At 44.9% G+C, this 20,381-nt stretch overlaps 1 protein-coding gene across 1 annotated transcript in view; it reads left to right on the plus strand.

The window, feature by feature from the left end:
* The window catches only part of CHP1 (calcineurin like EF-hand protein 1), a 195,942-nt gene that overhangs the window by 53,170 nt on the left and 122,391 nt on the right, over positions 1-20,381 (plus strand). The window contains exon 3 of the mRNA XM_086937194.1: positions 10,282-10,362. Within this exon, the coding sequence (XP_086793320.1) occupies positions 10,282-10,362 (81 nt within the window). The remainder of the gene's footprint in view (positions 1-10,281; positions 10,363-20,381) is intronic.

Here is a 20,381-nt window from a genome sequence, read left to right on the forward strand (position 1 = left end):
CTCTAGGACTTTGCCGGGGAAGGGGAGGAGGGAGATGGGTCTGCAGTTGGCCATGGTCAAAGGGTCCGCTGATTGTTTCTTGAGGAGCGGTAGGATGGTGGTGTGTTTGCAAGAGTCCGGGGTAGTGGTGGTGAATATGAGAGAGAGAGAAGTATCGGTGTAAGAACTACCCAGGTGGGATCGAGTCCTTTGGGGAAGATGAATTGCGGGCACATATCCGATAGGGTTCCTGAGTGGCTGGAGCACATGGTGTTAGCAGTTTCCATAGTGTTGATGGCTGGTCTGCATGTCCATGTGGTTTCCAGGGTATTTCAGTCATCGGGGTGGAGAACTCCAAGAGTGGAGAGGTTCAGTTAAGGGGTGAGGATGTAGATGATACAGATTTTTGTCAATGAAGTAATAAGAAAGTTGTGTGTAGTGTTCCTTGTATGGTTTGATGGTCATGGATCTGGGGGATGGGGTGGGGGGGGGCATGATTTCCTTCACAATGGTGAAGATTTGTTTTTGTGGTGCAGTTAGAGCGGTTTTGGATCCGTTTGTTGAGGGCTAGCTGCTTTGTAAATTTGAGGCGCTGTTGGTAGATCCAGAGGGCTGATTTTTAGGAGTCGCTGCAGTTTTTTTTGTAGTGACACCATCGTTGTTCATTCTGCTGCTGTGACACTTCGTGAACCAATGTCTTCGGTGTACCAGCAGGTTATTTGTTGGAGCGAGGAGCGGATGTGGTTCCCACTGGAGCCAGGAAATCCGTGGAGGAGGTGATCCACGTGTTGAGGTTTGTGATGGAACATGCTAGGTCTTCGTGGTGTGGGGTTTTCGAGACTGTAGCTCTGCGATCTATATGTCCACATGGATTTTTTTCTATTGGCATGGGTTTGTTTGGTGTAGCTGGTTCTAGGCTGGTTGGGCAGGTGCATGTTGAAGCACACAAAGGAGTGGTCCATCCGAGCAGGGTGGGTTTGTCTAATGTGATGTTGGAGAAATTTGTGAGGATGCTGGGTTAAGCCAAGTTTCTGTTGGAAATAGGAGGTTGTGCAGTAGGTCCCAGACTCTGGTTTTGAGGAATAGGCAGGTGAGGGTAGGGGGTGTATGGGCAGTGGCGGATGCCTTGGTGCAGTTGTGTGTTTGATGTGCTGTAGTAGGAGGAGGCAGTGAGTGAAGATTGGAGGTGGGGCAAGAGATACCGGTGATTGGGCAGGAGTACACAACTTCAGTCCCTGTGGGGGGATGCATGGATGCAGAGTTTAACGGCTCTGAGCGTTTCGGCCGAGTAGTGTATCAGGCTGTGGTGGGTGGCTGGTAGTTCAGGGGTTTTGGTGCTGGGCGCAGTCGAGGCTCAGTCCGTCATAGACTAGCTTACCTAAGGCACGTCAGTGTCACACCCGCTGCATGTGTCCGCAGTACACCTGTGCTGCAGCTGTTATTAAGGCTTCAGGAAGGGAAGGGCAGTGGGTGGGTCTAGGAATGCTAACTGCAAGAGGGCGGGAAGGCAAAGAGCAGGAAACCGAGAGGGGTACTTCAGGGAAGAGGAGTCAAAAGCGGAGGGAAAAATATACAGAGGCACAAAAGGAGAGTCCCTAAATGGCACAAAAGAGGTGCAGAAGTCAAAAAAGTCACCAACAGCCATTACGCAGCAAATGGGCACAAAACGAAGGTCAGTAAAGGAGGAGAGGCACAAAAGAGGTGGAAGACAGACCATAGGAGGCCAAATCAAGAGCATAGCGGGACAGCAAGCGGCAATAAACCATGCATAAACAAAGGGACATTAAATGAAGAGGCACAAAAGAGGGACAGCAAGAGTCCAAGCGAGGCACAAAAGAGATGGTGGTTAGGGTGTGGGGAGCAGAAAACATGCTAGGTCCACAAGAGCCTGAAAGTCTGGGTGAGAGGACCGAGACGAGGATGAGGGTGCCAGAATACCACCCAAGTAGAGGATCCGGGGCCAGACAGCTTCCTTCTGCAGAGTTGAACAGAATTTGCTTAGCTATCCGGGCTACTGGAATTTGGTATCAACTCAATTGCCTGGCTGCTTCCTGAATAACCATTGCGTTAAGAAATCTGTATGTGCATACTCTTTAATCAATTTTCCCCTCATGCATTTACTATCTAAACCATTAGGCAATTTACTAAAAAGAAGCTTTTTATCACTAATGAGCTAATTTCACAGAAGTTGGAAGTTATTAAAAAAATTCTCCTCCTCCCCTGTCGAAGAGCTATGCAGAAAATGCACCATAATCTGCCTTCCATCAAGTGTTTAAAACACACGATATCTTCTAAGTCATCATTAACCTTTGTCCTATTTAATAATGACTACTCTATTAGAAATAGCAGTAAGTCGGGCTTTCTGATAGCAAGAACTTGACCAGTTACCCAATGTTTCGGTAAATTCTTTAAGAACTATCAAAGACTATCAATTGCTGATACAGATTCTCAAAGCAAATTTTTGTTTTATAGTCAACAAAACCTTCCTTCGTGATGGTCGCCCAAGTACATCATAGTAACTTGACAACAGCAGACTCCTCCATAATTGAGTTATCATCCACTATTGATTTTCCTCTCTATTGGCACAGAAGGTAACTATCACAACTGGGATTAGTAGTTTTGTCTTGAATGATCCAGACATGCAGCAGCATGAGTGGGCATTACACTTTCATATTTGTCTCCTCCCTCTGTTTGCATTCCCGTAATTTTAACTTCTAACAATACATTCTGGTCCATTAAATCCACACACTGCGCTGCTATAAATGTATTAACCTTGAAATCTCGCAAATTGGAGCTATAAGTGGATTTATTGTTCTCTTTCACCACCTGCATCTCAAACTTGGATAACAAATTAAGTAATATAGAGGGAAAAAAACTTGATAACCGAACCACAAACTCCATGTATGTTTCAGCATATAATAGTGCATAAACTCTGCATACTGCCTGACCTATTAAAGGTTTTTATGCAGGGTTAGTTTTGTAAATGTATTGTGAATGTGCCGTCTTGTAATGATATTAAATAAACTTATACCTTAAAATCACGGATTCATTCAGAGTCCTGTGGGAATCTGTGCCAACAGTACAACATATTCTGTTGCTTACCTCCGGTGCAACTTTTATCACTCATAAACATTCTTCCAGGGTTTTGAAAGACATGGTTCATAATGGCAGTGGTCCTTTCAGCACCTAACATAGCTCATCAAAGCTGACATCCAGATATTTAATTGGGATGTATGACGTTAGCACGCACACTTTTACCACGCATACCATTACCACGCATTTTTTACAACGCAATACCTTTACAACGCATAGTGCTTTGGGTGCTGGATAGTGAATAGTTTAATTTACTATTCTAACACCAGTCCCCGTGGACACTAGGGAAGGTTATTGGATAGTAAATGAACCTATTCACTATCCATTCCCTATGTCAGATCGCCCCAAAGCGCTATGCGTTGTAAAAGATGCGTGGTAATGGTAGTGCGTTGTAAAAAATGCGTGCTAAAGGTTGTTTACCATTTAATTGACAACAACTGAATATTAGGAAGATGAAAGGAAAATGTAATGGTGTAGGTAATCCCTTTAGTCACTCAGGTCATACTGAATATTACATTGTCTGAAAGAGTCTGTGGGAAGTTTTCAAGTGCTGCAACTGGTGCGGCTCCAAGGCAAGCATACGTGAAAATGACCCTAGAAAAGGGAGTAAAGAGCACCACGCAGCACCTGAGCATCAAATGCATTCTAGATTTGTAGGGTGCATTACTGAACTTCATTTACTTGTAATAAAGGTCCGTCCCCAGTCAGTATTTCTACTCTGTTGTGTTGCATGAAAGTAGAGAAAGGACGAAGTGCATTCTTTGTTTATCAAGCTGAAGTGCAGAAGCAGTTTGGTCACAATGAAGATCGGTTGAGGGTGCTTCATTCCTGGCTGGGCACACTCTACACATTACTCTCTCCCTCTCCCTCTCCCCCTTTGATATGTGAAGAAATGCTCTGCTGGAACTTCTACAGGGATAGAACCGTAAACGTCATCCCATCTTTCTTTCTGACAAATGGTAACCCAGGATGTCTGGGAGCCTGAAATTGGCAGCATTTTGGACGCAGGGAAAAATGAGTAGGCCACAGTCTGTGGCCCTCAGTGTCGTTTACTGAGCATAGCTGCTTGGCAAGTAGTGTGTTGCTGCTTAAAGCCCTATGAGGTTCCCTGATCTGCTGTGCAACAACATGGGCCCTTCCGTGGTCAGTCTTGGAACTCTCTCATTCACCCATCACCCGCCAACCTCATTTCTCCATTGTTACAGTGCTACAGGGAATTAAGATATAATTGTCCTGTAACCTCAGACTTTGCTGGTCCATGATCTGGTAGGGTGAAGGAGGTTGGGTTGCTGAAGACTAGAGGTGGATGTTGTTCGCACAAGACATGCTGCGTGTAAAGAGACAGTGTAACACTGTTTGATTAACTGAGTTCAAAGAAGTGTCCATGCCAGCCTGTCGGCTACAGTTACAGAAGGAACTCTGCAGAGCCTGTCTTTCACTTTCCTTCAAGATGTATTGCGAAGAGGTTGAACATTTTCGTTTGAATTTGAGATGTCCAACTCGCCACCTGATTAGCTTTATGAGCTGTATGTTCAGTATACCGAGGCTTGCGTTGGTAAAACATATATTCTTTCTCATGCAACAGTCCTTCACTTCCACTTTAAAGAACACACTTATTGTGCCTCATTGCTGAGAGAAAAAGGTGACTGGTACAAATCCCTTGATGATTAATTAATTCATCTGCAATGTAGGAAATGTCTTATGACCGGATCCTGGATGTCCCTAAGCTAGGAAGTGAAAAATTAGCCACACTGTTGTGCGCAAATGCTGCGTTTCTCTTGTTGCAGACCTCGCTTTCAATGTAGTGACTGTTCAAAGGCTTTGACAATCATTGCAATTTCAAAAAGCTAACAATCCATACTAAAAGAACACATTTCTTATAATAAAGACTACTGAAAGCTAAAAACAACCTTTAAAATCTGCAGAGCCAATTTTGACTGAGTTAAGTTAAGTTCTCTGAAATCAATTTTGATGACAGACTGTCTTGGGCAGAACAAGCTGCGAAAAGTAAGTCAACGAAGAGGCAAAGCACAGGCGCTATTATAACATTTGCAAACCACTTTAGAAGGACATCTGTAGAGTCTGCCATTTGCTCCAGCAAAATAAAAGCAGTTGCCACTAGCTCATATGAAGCTGAGCTGTAGGGAATTCAGAAAGGCCCATGGTCTTCAAAACATTGAGAACAGATTTGTGTGGCAACTTTTAAATATTGGCCCTGGTACATCAATGGAGGCCCTAAGAGCTGGGCCTTCACAGCATTGGGGCACAGACCACAATTAAATGATCAAGTATTGGGTTAGCCTGTGGATAAACACATACGCAATATAACTCCAAAGAAAAACGTTCAAACTTCTGTCGATTTCTAGTGTTTTTTCAGTAGTAATTCCAATTAGAGGTACATTTTTATTCTGAAAGAGAGAAAATGCATACATGATATTTTTAATTCCATTAGGGTGGATTAGAGTCGTGTGTGGAGGAATAATCTTAGCCTCCATGTCTTTAATGAAATGCAGATTTTTTTGCCCACCAGGCATTTTATGGAATGACAAAGTGTATTTAGTACATTATCAATCACATTCGTGATTGGTCTAAAGTAACATTTTTTTAACATATTTTCATACGACCAGTCTGTCGCCCTTGTAGACCTCCTGCTAACTTCAGGTTGATAAGCCCTGCTAGTAACATCTAAGGCCTTCACGTCCCAGATACTTCTAAAGGGCACACTTGCAGAGTAATACTGTAAGTTTGTAGGAGATGTGTTTTGATGATACGTTTGAGTTTGGCCCCCACTAACTAGGGTTCGTAGCATGTCCCTAGCCCCCCATAAGGTGGTGTATTTTGCAGTCGGGGTGCTTAGCACACACCTGCTTCTCATTATCTTTTTAGTTAGCAAGCTCTGGCCGACGGAAACACAGTCCACTAGGGAATGGCCCAAAGCAATAGCTGACCTGAAAACATTAACTGTTCTATAAGTTAAACCAGAGTTAAATAATTCTGTCGGGTAATTGATTACCTGCACTTGATCAGCTGAAACGGGATTGTAGTTTGTTCGAAGACACCAACAAACCCATTTTTCCCAAGCCAGTCGATATGCTTTCCTCTCTCCGGCTGTCCGTGACTCCGTTATGAGTGTATATATAAACTTTATTGTTTAGTTAATTAAAACCATAACAATCAAACAAGTGAAAGAAAAAAAAGTTTCCTTTACAATAAACGATTAAAATTCATCAGAATATGTTTTAAAAAGCAAGATTTAAAAAGGATATGCGTTTTTTTTTGTTTTTACCCCCCTTTCTAAGGTAAACAAGAACTTTATCAGATTGCACATCAGCATTTTATGAGTGTAAAAGCGTCTTTCGAAAGGCCTAGGATCTGCCACTCTCCTGAAATCTTCCATGCCATCAGAACTAGTAGTCCCTGCTCTACAAGAGGGTGTATTTCTACCTCTTGTCCTAGTTACTTTAGTTGAACGTTGGTATTAGGATGGGGAAGTCTATTATCTTTTCTATCATGATTGGGAACTAGGCTTGTGATCTCCATAGTGGGGGTTATCACTACTGTGGTTTCCTTGTACCATTGTGCATGCGGGAGTAGTCTGTTCAGCATGGCAAATTTAGGGCAGGCATAAGGTGCCAGATCCCTCCAGTCCTGGAGGAAGGTACCTATCCCTTCTGCTTGTGGGTCTGGTCTCTAGCTGAAGAATTTAGTTAGTTGTGTATTCAGTCTGTCTGCAAAAAAGTCTACTCCAAAATGTCCCACTTTTCTTGAATAGCAAAGAATATGTTCTTATGTAAATCTGCAGTTGCTGGGTTGTTTGAAATTCCCAGAAAACCAATCTGCAACCCCATTGCTTAAACAAGGGATGTGTTTTGCGATCACTGATACTGCCCAAGCAGTAAGCCCAGAAGACCCTGGCTAAGTCTGTAAGGCCTTTGAAGTGGGCCTACCCCACCTCCCCCATTTTGTTATAGCTTACTGCTGATACATTCCCTGCTTAGTACCACCTTGGTTGTAGATTTTCTATTATTTCCAGTGCAAGAATGTTTTTTTTTATAAATTATATTATGGACAGAGTATTTTAGTCGACTGGTATTCAGAAAAGTATATTTTGGTACCACACCGTTTCCTTTACCTGTAGGCTATCCCTGAAATAGAGGCACACTTATGGTGTCTAGCATGCTGTGCATCAGCCACTGTTGCACGGCTTTCTGGGAAAGCCAGTCTGCATAAATATTCATTGGAAAAGAAAGAGGAAACCACCAAGACATCCGCCCCTTGATCAAACATATTCACACAACTAATGCCTCGGTGAAAAAAGCTTTATTTATTAGGTGAAAAGTTGTTTTCCAACAGGAAACTTTAGATTCGGGAAATGTTGCCTCATCCACAACTTATTGTGGCATGCTTCATCATAGACTAACTATCTACACCACAGTAGGTAAATACTCACACTATGAAGGGAGTTCTTAGATAAGTATTTCCTGGAATAAAATTGGGGTCCCGGTAAAAATATCCCAAGGTTTTACCCAAAGGTGTTTCCTTCATTCATTGTGAATCATAGATATTGCTAAAAACCCAGCTAGTAGAGATAGAACTGCAATAGTTCAACTACCCACATGATTTCCCCATGTGTTCACACATTAGCCCAGAGGTAAATGCAGCTGTTCACATTTTGCTTCCCCGCCAGCTACTTGCACCCACTTCCTGGACATGTGTAACATTATAAGAGGATTGGACCTGCTATCTGTGATCTGACAGGAGTTCTGAAGAAGTGGATCTTCTCCCTCTTGTATCCAGGAGAAAGACTGGAACTCCAAGGGTCATAAGGCTGATCTCCTTTTCAACATACAGGGATGCAAGAAGCTACCAGAAGCGTTTTCTTAGAAGTACCTGGTTGACCAGTGACAACTGGACCTGGACTGGACCCTGCTGTTAGTCCTGCCTGGCACCCTTTGAGTTTCTAGGGGCCTCGCCTGAGGTTCTGGGTGGCTTTAGAAGTGTAGTCCTGTTGTGGATTGGGACTCAAAGAACAAAGGGCATGATTTATATTTTGATGACTGACCTGTCGTTCCGTTGTGAGGACGGAGTACGTTTCTCCATCACCACGGTGGAGGGGCAGCCTACCAAATTTATAAATGCATTGGCAGGAACTGCCTATCCCTCTTTGGTGCAACTCTGCGTCGGCATGCAAGCCCTGCAGCGAACGCTTCTTTTTTTATTAAAAAAAAACAAATACTGAAACCAGATTTTTGTTTTGAAAATATAAAACGTCATGCTCCCCTCCTAAAGAGGGGGGACCAATATTTGCATTTTACTGTCCCTCATTGCCAGGGTTTGCCTGGCGGTAACAGCAGTAAATAAGCATTTACAGTGCAATAGGTCCCCCATTACTGAAGTTTGAGCTATTGGCGTTGCAAATAATACTGTTGGACAGATTATTATTTTTTCATACAATATCCCAGCAGTAACATTAGTAATTAAGGAAAATAAACCAATCAAGGAAAGGGTGCAGTACCATAGACTAGTACTAGGTGTCCTTGTGGAGTTGTAAAGGGACCTCACATAAGGTACTGCATCCTTAGTGCAATTATAAAAAGAAAGATTGCTGCTGAGCATATGTTTTTCTTTGATTAGTTATGCTACTATGGGGATGTTGCTTGACAAAAAAAACTAACAAACATTAACATTTGCAATGGCAATAACTCTAACTTTAACTAATGCAAGACCTATTGCATTGCAAATACTTGTTACATATTTTAAACAATGCATTCGACTCACGTAGAACATGTCTGTTACAGCTCACAAAATAATGACCCCATCTCATCTTACTTTTGGATTTCTATCAATCCTTCATTAACCATGTGGTAAACACATCCAACAAAACCAAGTTAGCATGTCCATACTTGGGCAGACAGCAGGAATCCTAGTAACCTTGTTACGCTGAACATATAGTTATGTTATGTGACCCAGTTAAGTATGAATGGCCTCACTTGGTAATTTTCAAATGTCATTTATTCCATCTGTGATTCGACGTGGTGAGTCCTTCCCATCTGTATTCAAGTTTGGCTAGCAGATATTTCAGGTCAACTCCTCTTAAACTGTGTGTGTGCCTTCCGTCCGTCCCACGCTGTGGGGACCAGCCCGGTCCTCACTCTGAGGGTTAACCTTGTCAGAACTAGATTAACACTATCTTTGTGAGGACTGGTGGCAGTGGTGTGTTTAGGTTCTTTTTTTGCGAGTGTATCAAAAAACTAAAAGCACAGTTAGATTTGCCTAGCTCCGCCTAATAACCTACCCTGCTATCAAAGCGCATGTGGAGATACAGTTGTAATTACCCACTTCATTAAAGTCAGTGGCCGGTCCTCATAATAGGTATGTTGTGTGTGTCTGTGTCCCATCCATGACTTTGAACAGGCACGTGAAGATGTCTGTAGTGTAACTGCATGAGGGCCTGCCATACCAGCTACTGAAGCATGGCTTTGTGGATTTATCTCCATTCCTGATCAAGTCATTCATTCTGGTTTTATTGTGGGATGTGAGATCATCACCTCTTGCTCTGTAGTCTGTCCAGGTAGCCCCTCTAGTGCTTCTTCATTCAATGTTATGTCGGAGGTAGATTGATCAAGGCATCAACTCATGACTTACATCGGATATGCGCCCAATGTAAATCATATATGTTGCTGCATTGATTTCTCAAAGAGGCTAGAAATAGATCGAGGTAACGTGGAAGGTACAGTCTGAACTTAAGAGCTGTTGCCATGGAGAAATAGTGATACAAAAAATAAATGCACGCTTCCACTCCCATTATAGGCGATATTTGTTGGCTCTTTTGCCCCCACATCCCAGTTTAGTGTGGCTGATGTAGTCTAGCATACACTCATACAGAATCCAAGGCACACTGGCATCCCAGACGAATCCGTTTCCCCTTTCCATCTGTCCAGTTTGCAGAATAGAGCCTTCACTTGACATTCTGCCTCTGCATTTCATTGCACTTCAGTTGATTTCTTTCTGCCTCTGTTGATCCAGACACTAATTGTATTCGTGCTTTGTCTCCTACCTATATTTGTAAAATTGTAATTCCCTCTGTTTTTTGTTTAAATGCCCATATGACAGCTTCTTCCTCATAATAGAGTACAAATGAAATACTCGCCTGGTTCCACAAGTTATGTCTGATTTTGTAAAAGGTCTTGTTCTGTGCTTTGTCTCCAGCCGTGAAGATTTCCAGCGGATTCCAGAACTTGCAATCAACCCTTTAGGGGACCGTATTATCAACGCCTTCTTTCCAGAAGGGTGAGTTTTTAGTCATTGAATATAAAATATTTTACCTCGCTGACTGCTTTTTTCCAGACTTAATAGAGTTTTGTTTACTGTTCGCCTTACTGGAAATACAGCTTTCGGAATGAATTCCATTGCACAATATCTCTTCATAGTCCTATAAGGTAGCCAATTGTTCTTACAAGCCTAACTGTCTCATTGTCCACAGTTTCCACATCCCAGGACTGCCTATGATTCACCCCTCGAAATAAGAATTTTAGAAAAAATACTTTTTTCCATGCAGTAGTCACATAGCACTAGAAGCAGACTGAAGGTGGGGAATGTGAGGCCATCCTATTGACTAGGAAGAGTTGGTCTCTTTTTCTGCGAAGAAGGTTTTCATCCCGTTTCACTGGGGCAAACCCCTGCAAAGCTTAGTCTGTGGAAGGACACCAGGTATTATTAGATTTATGGGGTCAGACCATAGCTGTGAGGGCCCAGGAGAAGGAGGCAGGACACCACCAGGTAGTTTTTTTTATTCTTATGGAGCTACCATGGAGGTAGGAGAGAGCGCCTTGAAACATTGGGTACACTAAACGTCCTTTGTCACCGGCTACACTGCTAGTTCATCTGAACTGACCAGGTTTATGAGACCGAGCTCTTGCATAATATGAAATTGTGGATGCATCGCTTAGTTTACGCTGATGCTAGACATACTTGGAATTGTGAATAGATCACCACCCACTCTGTACGGGGGTGAATGTATGACATTGTTCTGCATTCTGTCCATCAACTGTGGTTTTTGCATTAGATCGCCACCCACAACAGGGATATATCAACAGAGGGCTCCTAAGTGTTGTTACTCTTGCAGTGGCATAAGTGGGCTTCTATTCCAGCATGCTTGTAGTATATGGTCTGTTTGGTTGGTATCTTGTGTCAATTTGAGACCTACATTGGGATCGGTGACTGTGACGTCTTTGTCAGCTGAAGTACATCCGAGTGCATTCAGTCTCTACGTATACTGCAGCCTTTTATCCTATCCTAGCCTGTACTTACAACTCCAGTAGCGTGATGCTATTATTTCCTGTTACTTAAATTGGCCTTTTGTGTCTGGCTGCTCTTCTTGTTCCTGATTAGGCGCTCAGAGGCAACGTCCGTGAAATAAGTGCAGCCTAGGTCTGTGCTTTGCCTTTACTGGAACTCTGACTCGACTAGCATAGTTGCCTTGTGCATTTGCCAGACAAGCAGCCAAGGACTGCACCTATGTTCTGCGGCTGCGTAGGAACACTATCCACTTTTTGTGAGCAGCGGATGTATGCACCGTGTTGGAAAGTTGAAGGAGCCTTGTTTGCTGGACAGTCCCCTCATAAGGATTGCGGCCAGCATGAGCTTGCAGTGTCTTTGGGGGCTTTGCGAGACCCTTGGATTCCCTCCCCAAACAGTGCTGCAGTACATTTCACACCCTCCCCATTTTATGGTGCTAAATTTAAACTGTAGCATTTTTACATTTAACAATTTACAAAATATCAATATTACCCTAATTTTTTTTCTTTTGAAATTGTAAGCTGGTTTATGTTTGTGGGGGCTTGCAATTGCAAAGAGATATTTAAGTCGAGATACTTACACCCACAAAAAGGGTATCCCTAGAAATGTCAGTTTTATTTGATTTAGGTGTTTTAAAAGATAGAAAAATAAAACACTCATCCCATCACCCTTTGAGCATTTGTAAGAAGGTATAAGAGGGTGTATTCAAATATGGTAGGATGTCCTGCCCAGTAAAAGCTCCTAAGGTAAAGATTTCTCTTTGAAAGTAAGTGCTACATTATGCAAATATATTATTTGGAGAGCAGATGAATCCTCACATTGGCTCTGTCGAGTGTGAAGGTTCTTATTCATCGATAGATATATTGAACCAATTTCTAAATGATTTGTTGTATGAAACCCCCAGCTGCAGCAACAGATACCTGCAATGCAAAGATCTTCATACTCTGCACGCGACCCTCATGACACTCTGTTCTATACATCTGCTAACCTCACAATACGATGCCCTATTACTGAAATAAGACATCAGCTGGTGATGGCAAGACTCCAGGCCACTTCTCCAGACTGGTAGGTCGGGTACCAATGGCTGAGGCTTCCTCGAATATTCTTCCATGCCTTCACTATTTCTCCTCTGGTACTTTGAAATGTCTATCAAGCAGTGTCATTGCTGTGGTAAAGATGCCACTGTTCTGACCGTTCAGAACGATCACCTTTTGCATGAGTGAAGGCTTGATATCTTCGACTCGTGTCGTGTTTCCTCCCTCTGAACTTTGCAGTTTTTGTGAATGTGTTATGAAATAGCGATGTGGTAGTGTGAGCACTATATAAAAACAATAAGCACATTTATCGTGATCTTCTCTGTGCTCTGTGACCTCTGAAATTTGTGGAAGAGGGCTTGACAGTCTCAGTAAAAAAGAGCAGCTAGTGGAATCCACTGTAATCTCATCTTCTGCAAACCGCGTCACCAAACATACCACACAAGAGTCAGGGCGGCCGGAGCAACAAGTCCTCCTTACAAGAACGGATGCCCAAAGAGTTAGGGGTGGCAGTAGTGAGCACAGCCGAACTCTTTGCGATCTTCCAGACCTGTTCCTTAATGCCCTGCTTACATTGGCTATTGAGGACGGACTAGAGGGCTGAACAACTCTGCAGGACTGAACACCTACATTCTGCCGCACAGCAGCCCTTTGAGAATTAATACAGGAACCCACAGGGCACAATATTGAAAGCTGAGAGGGAGCACTTGAGGAAAGCAGTGTGGACAATGCTATTGGACATCTGCACAGATGGTGCTCCTGTGTCCTGTCCTGATTGCAATAGATGGGTACACATCTGTTGTATACAGTACAAACAGACCACTATACTCACACCGACACCAGACGGTGGTGAGTATTGAAAGAACGCGCAGTGGATTGTATGTATCTGAGGATGTACACATAGTGATTAGGCCCTCTTCTGGCACCACAGTGCTCCATTGAGTGGACTAATGTCACAATGTGTAACTTGTTACATGTCCTAATGGGAGAGAGTGCATTGAATTTAAAATTGATAAAGCCCACGCTCATCACTGTAATCTGAATCCATGGGACTTCAGAGACTATTTTCAATGTCCCATTTATATTGAGTCATCACTAGAAGGGACTGGACTGTAGCTCCATCACTCAATACAAAAAGCCAACAACACATTCCCTTCTTGTCTACTTCTAAACCATCTCGCCAACTTTTATTTTCGGAAGCCGTGTCTGGAAATAAATCACTGTCATGTCCATAGACTCCAAAAAATGTCCGAAACCTCACAAAACACTACCGAAGACAGTCAGTTGTGAAAATTTACCAGATGTCACCTGTGCTTGTGTGCACACCAGCCAATCAGACATCCGATATTTCAGCACACACTTGGCAGTGAGGACCTCCATATGGAGAACTATACTAATGAGGGATTCCGCCATCAGACGCAAAGAAATTAGATTGGTACAGTCCCACTTGAGACAATTGATTAAAAACTGTTTGCACAATATACACAAAGTCTGACAACAGAATAAAGGAAACTAAAATTAGAGTTATAAACACTTTTCTGTCTAAGGCTGATTAACTTCTGGTGAAATTAAGAAGACATCAGTATGAAAGCGGTAGGAAATTGGGACACCTTTTGGCATACCGACTAAAATGAAGAGGGTCACAGTTGTCCATACTGGTCCAATGTAACAAGACAGGCCAAACTCTAACACTCCCAATTGACATGGCATTGACATTTGCATCCTTTTGTAAGTGATTATACAGTTCAGAGGCCAAAAATATGGTAAGACTGAAAGAGAACTGCTTCGAACATTAAGTTTCCATCACTGTTGCAAGATTGTGGGTGCTCATGCCCGTATCTTTGACAAGTATTGTTTTAAAAAATATTGACCAAGATACTGGTGACAAAGTTATTATACGTGGTCCAGTCCCTTAACCTTGACTTCCAGGTGGGTATGGTCTCTGGAGGCTATTCTAGTAACCACATGCGCATACTGAGTCACACACTATGAATTGCAAAAAAATTGCCACTTGAAACCATTGCCCTGTCATTGGTTGTTAAAAAGGCAGTTGACTGTACTGAGTGAGAGGTATCTTTTTGGAATACTTAAGGGTAAACCATCTAAACTACATGATCACTCTGGAGTAGGTGGTCTTCGATTACCATTGGTTAGAAGTTATTATCTTGCAGAGCAACTCTTACAATGGGTATACGATTTCCCACAAACTGATGCCCCACAATTGTGGATGACTTTAGAAAAACACACAGGTGGAAATAGAAGCTTATGTTGTAGAGCAGACCAATATCCCTGACATGCACACACTAGCATCAAATAACTAGTGCCATTATGACAAACTTGAATCATGCACACAGACCCTTGACTATGCACCAAGACTGCACAAGAGAGAAAGAATATGAAAACATTCTAAAATCTGTGTGGAAGGGAAAACAATGTTTTAGGATATGGGAAGCAAAAAAAAGGTAGTACTCATTGACCAGATAGTCAAAGATGACTGTATAAAATTCTTCCCTGTACTTCAAGATGAATTTGGACTAGATGAAAACCACCAGTGGCAATGTAGAAATTTTGCACACTGCCTGCATCAGATTTGCTTTATAAAACCATTGATTATTTTGGAATCCCCCCCTGAAGAAATACCTGAAAGATCACACCCCTATAGTTTCCTCACGTTTTTTGACCTAACAATTAAAAAGTCCTTTTCCACTCCCAAATGACAGAAAATACAGTTAGTATATTCTGCATGTTCTGGAGAGAGAATATTCCTCAGAAGATTGGCCATCACTATTTAAAACACACAATAAATGTTTAAACTCGGCCAGGTTGAAATTCCTGTGTTTAAATGTACTGATCGATTGGTTTTGGCTGCCCATGAGATTCTATTAAGCTGGCTTAGTGGTGCACAGTATCTGTTGGAGGTGCAGTAGGACATGTCATGAGAGTACATTTATCTGGTTTTCAGAATGTCTCTAGTCTTGCGGCTTCTGTGGGCAAACTAAACTAACACCCAAACGAAACTAACTCCCAAACTAAAATAAGACCCAGACTTGTGTATCATGCACTGCACCAATGTGTTTGCTTTGGCTTCCTTTACTTCGTTTGCATTCCTCTACTGACGTGGACCTTGTCAATGGTTGTTTTCTTTCTGAGACCAAGGGTAGGGTACAGGGATGTGGCTATGTGCACCCATGTTCAGTCCCTTTTACAAGAGTATTCAATGTAGTTCCAAGAAGACCGAACCCATGGCTGTTGTTTGACTGTGTAAATTAGTTCCCTTTATGCTAATTGTTTAACTCCTTGAGCGCGGCGCAAATTCCGCAGCGGTGCGTGAGTTCTAATCAGTGGGCCAGGCTGCGTCGGCCAACGGATGTGCGCAGCACCAGTGAGGTAGTGCTTGCGACGGCCGTTGGCCAACACGAGCACAAATGGGTTAAACCTAACTTTTACTCCTAATCTACATGTGTTTAGCCTTTCTGGCCATAGGTTGGACACCCTTGCTTCGGCAATGTAGAGTATCCTTTGAAGTAAAGAACAAGGATTGCTGGAACAGTTTGGTAACTCGATCTGTTTATTTGCATGCCCTAAATTTTAAGATGTTACATTACATTTGCTGAGTATTTTGTTTAATAAAATTGCTAATTCTGAAAATGTATCATTCAATTCTTGCACAAAGCCCCTTATGTGAATATTTGTGCGTTGATGTAGGAATAGTGAGGCAATGTATCTCCGAATCTAGATTATTGTGGCAATCTGGATTTCTTTTATGCCCGCTTCACAGTCCTAGTCGAGGGGATATCTAGCACCCAAAATCCTTCAATCCGAGCTGCTCTTAGTTTTCTTGGGGGCTTTCTTCCACATCTCTTTTTAAAACGGGCTTCCAGGGTTAGCGATCACCCCCTCTCCAGGAGAATGGTTGACTGCCTCGGTGTTGGCAAACTATTACTTGATTGTCATCACGACGTTTGCAAGAACTGCTGGCATTCAAGTAGGCCTGGGCAGTGAACTTCGCTTTGTTCGTGGAGTTTGCTGATTTTTCTGCACTCTGCGGAGTGCAGAAAACTCAGCTTCGCGATGAGTTTGCGATCGCAAACAGCAAGTTCGCAAGCGCGAGCTGCTGCTCGGGTAGAATTTCTACGCGAGCGGCAGAAATACCAGCACAAACTGCAGTTCGCACTGCACTCGGCCACTCGCGAAACTTCGCAGAGTTTTTTTGTTACTTTGCACAGTTCCGCGTAGCAAAAGTCTGCCAACTACGTCCAGGCCTACTTTCAAGGCAAACCTTGATTTTGTGTAAAAGTGGCCTAGGGTGTACCTGACTTGGTACTTCATAGTGGATGAGGCTGCTGAAGCATTACTGATGTACTCTTTGCAGACGATCATTAAATTATTACAATGTGATTGGTGTTGTTGTTTGTCTTTGAAGAACAACTAAATTGGTTGCTGGACCTACTTCTTCCAGATGCCTGGAGTGGAGTTTATGGTCATGACTGATTTGTTTTGCTTCAGTTTGCCTTGGTGGGCCATTCATACTTTAGGTTATTGGATCGTCATCTATTTTAGCCCGCTGCAGAGGGCTATACCAGTTATTTAACAACTAGTATAGCCTGAGGCAGAAGGGCTATAAGGGTATTGAAACATTCCACCCACTGACGGTAGAATCTTCTAAATTAAAAAGGTAGAAACAAAAACATGAACATTGGAATGTTGGAGCTCCTGGCTTATACCATCCTTTATACGCCCGGAGCTACTCAACTGTCTTCAGTGGTGCTCCCAACATCCTAATGTTGGGTAGATAATCATCCCTGCAGAGTCCCCTCATTTCAGGTACATGTTCATCACTCATAAGACTGGGCTTGGAGATGAACCACCTCTCAAGATCAATACTGATAAGACCGAGGTGATGAGAGTTTGGCAATGGCCATCCATCCATATGGAAATCTACATGGTGGCCGACAGAGGCAGGTCAATATCCTGTTCCGTCTAATAAAGTCAAGAACCTAGGGGTTTTCTTTGATGACCAGCTTAACTTTTCGGGCCAGATTAACAGTATAACTTCTTCCTTCTCCTTCTTACTGAAGCTTCTTAGGAAGATATTTTCTTTTATCCCCCAAGAGCTAATGAAATCAGTAGTGGTTGTCCTTAACCTCTCACAGCTGGATTATTGCAATGCGCTTTTTATAGGCATTGATAAAGCCCAGAGGTTAAAACTACAATCGATACAAAATGCTGCTGCTCTGCTTTTTTTAAACATTCCTAGAGGACATTCCACTTCTGCTGCTATTAGGTCATTGCATTGGCTCCCGTTCCAGCAAAGGACTGAGTTACAAGCCCTATGCTTGGTCAATAATGCACTATTCGGCGGAGGGGCTGCCGATTTTCGGAATCTCTTCTCCTGGTGTATCCCCCCAGAAACCTTAGATCTACTGACACCGGTTTCATCTGTATTTCTAAGATCCGTAAAGCCAGATGGGGAGGCAGGACTTTGTCATATTGTGCAGACAAATTGTGAAATCAGCTGCCCATCTCCATGAGACTAATATATAATAGGCTTCTTTTCAGGAAGGCACAAAAAACATGGCTGTTTCCACCTCCTTTAAAAATGAGATTTAGGGGGGGCGTGGCCAAGATGGCTCCCTGCCCCGGCCATCAGCTTCAAATAGCGATAAACTTGGACCCTGCGACCACAGCACTAGCCCTCAAGTGGTCGCGGCCGAGATCCACGCTGCCAGTGCAATTCCGGAGCCGGTCCGACCGAGCTGTCGGAATCGGCGGCAAAACCGACCCGGACTGCGGAGGGGAGAAATGGCGGACTCCGCGACGCGCGAACTAGCGCTGCCCTGATGCCGCCCTGCAGCTCGCGCCGGAAGAGCACCGGCTGGTCCGCGTCTGGCATCGGCCCGTGAGACGGTGGTCCCATACTTGTGCTGGGAGCTGTGCCCGAGATTCAGACCCTCCGCCTTCAAATCCAGGCTCCAGTGCTCAGGCCTGCCCCGCCTCCCCCTTACCAGTCTGGTGGGGACAAATCCAGGCCCCGGCTTTCGGGCCTACTACGCTGCAGGACCCCGCAGGCCCGGTGGTCGGACACCACACTGTGGAGCTCCCGGCACGACGGAAGAGGTCGGGGATTTCTGAACGACGTGGCCCCCGATGGATTGAGCGGTGGAGCAGACAGGTGGGCGCCATCTGCGACACGGAGGCCGGCAGCAGCGGGGACCGGGCGGGTCTCGGCGTCACCTGCGGCGAGGCTTGGGCCGGCAGACCTCAGAGGTGTGGAGGCGAGGAGCTTTGGCAGGAGTGGACGGTGGGCGGCTTGGGGGGCACCATCGAGCCCCCGGTGTGTGGCACTATGGACCTATAGCGGACTAGGCCGCTTACCGCGGGTGAGGGCTGCGGAGGGAGTAGAGACACCCCCGTACCGCCAAATCGAGGCCCCGGCTCTCCGGCCTGTCACACGGCGGGCCCCGCGGCCGGATCCTGGATCGGTGGGACTGCCGTTGGGACTGCCGAGATCTGAGGCGCCCGTCACGTCGTGACCCCCACCCGACACAGCCAGAGTGGTGGGGCGGACACGTGGGCGCCATTGGCTGGGCTGAGGCCCGTATAGGGAGTGCCCAGAAACGGCGCAGAAACACTGAGCACGGGGCCCTAGTAGGTCCCACCATAACGCGTAGCGGCGAAGGCACTAGCTGGGGTGGCGAGTGTGAGGTTCCGGTGGCATTATCGAGCTCCCACAAAGCGGCGCTGTCGGCCTGAAGTCCACGGGCTACCCGCGGCCGCTGGACCCCGAAGAGCGACACACCCGCCTGGTGTGCAATGACTAGATCTCCTGCCGCACGTGTCGCCGCAGCGCAACCATCCCTTCACCCCCGACCTGCCCAGCCGCAGTAGAGAACGGATTGGAAGGTTCAGCCTGCCGCCCTCCGAGGTGGGGAAGTGGGGAACGACAGGGCCCAGATCGGGGCCTCTGCAGACCTGTCCCCTGCTGCTCCCGGAGTGAGTACCTGGAACCCCTGGCCAGCTTCGAACACGGGGAACCCTAGACCCCGGGCTACACCTCGACCATGTCATCAACCAACCGCCGCGCAGGCCGCACAATCACGGACATGCTGGCAAAGGGTTCGACCAAAGGAGACAAGAGCCCTGACAAACCAGCGCAGAATGTACAGCCTAAAATGGGTGCCCGGGTGTACGGTGAAGCGCCAGCTACGAAGTCCTTCATGGAGGCATTATTCGCTTCCCTCCGAGATGACATCCAAACACTGAAGCAGGAAATGGCGGGAGGTTACAAAGAACTGCGGAAAGACATGGATGAGCTAGGGGAGCGAGTAGCGGAAGTGGAGTCAGCAGACGCTGCCAGGGTTGAGGAGGTACATATCCTGTAGCAAGAAATAATTAGACTCCAGGAGCAACCTACGCAACGCCAAGAAACTTCTTGCCTCTTTTCTTGCGAATAGGTCCCAGGTCGTCACTATTGGACCCTTTGAATCATCCCCCTTGTCACTGCCATGCGGAGTTCCTCAAGGCTCATCCCTGAGTCCGACACTATTTAACATTTATGTGTCGGACCTTGCCAAAGTAATTCGGGCACATGGGATGAGTCTTACATCCTACGCAGATGACACTCAGCTGGTCCTCGCCGTCAAGAACGATGGGCCTAAAATTGCCAGCAATGTCAATCAAGGCATGCTGGCAATTGGGAGTTGGATGGCCTCCAATTGCCTGAAATTGAACTCCGACAAATCGGAAGTTGTCATTTTTGGCAACTTATCCCCGGAATGGTCCTCCCTCTGGTGGCCGTCATCCATGGGCCAGCCCCTGGATCCGATTAGCAAGGTGAGGAACTTAGGAGTCATGTTTGACAATCGCCTCAATTTTCTACCCCACGCAAATCAGATCTCCTCTTCAGCTTTCCATAAATTACGGCTCATAAAAAAAATCTTGCCTTTCCTACCCGAGATTGCCGGCAAAACCTTGGTG

This window comes from Lissotriton vulgaris, chromosome 9 (genome assembly GCF_964263255.1).
Source record: "Lissotriton vulgaris chromosome 9, aLisVul1.2, whole genome shotgun sequence".
In the NCBI taxonomy this organism is placed as follows: domain Eukaryota; kingdom Metazoa; phylum Chordata; class Amphibia; order Caudata; family Salamandridae; genus Lissotriton; species Lissotriton vulgaris.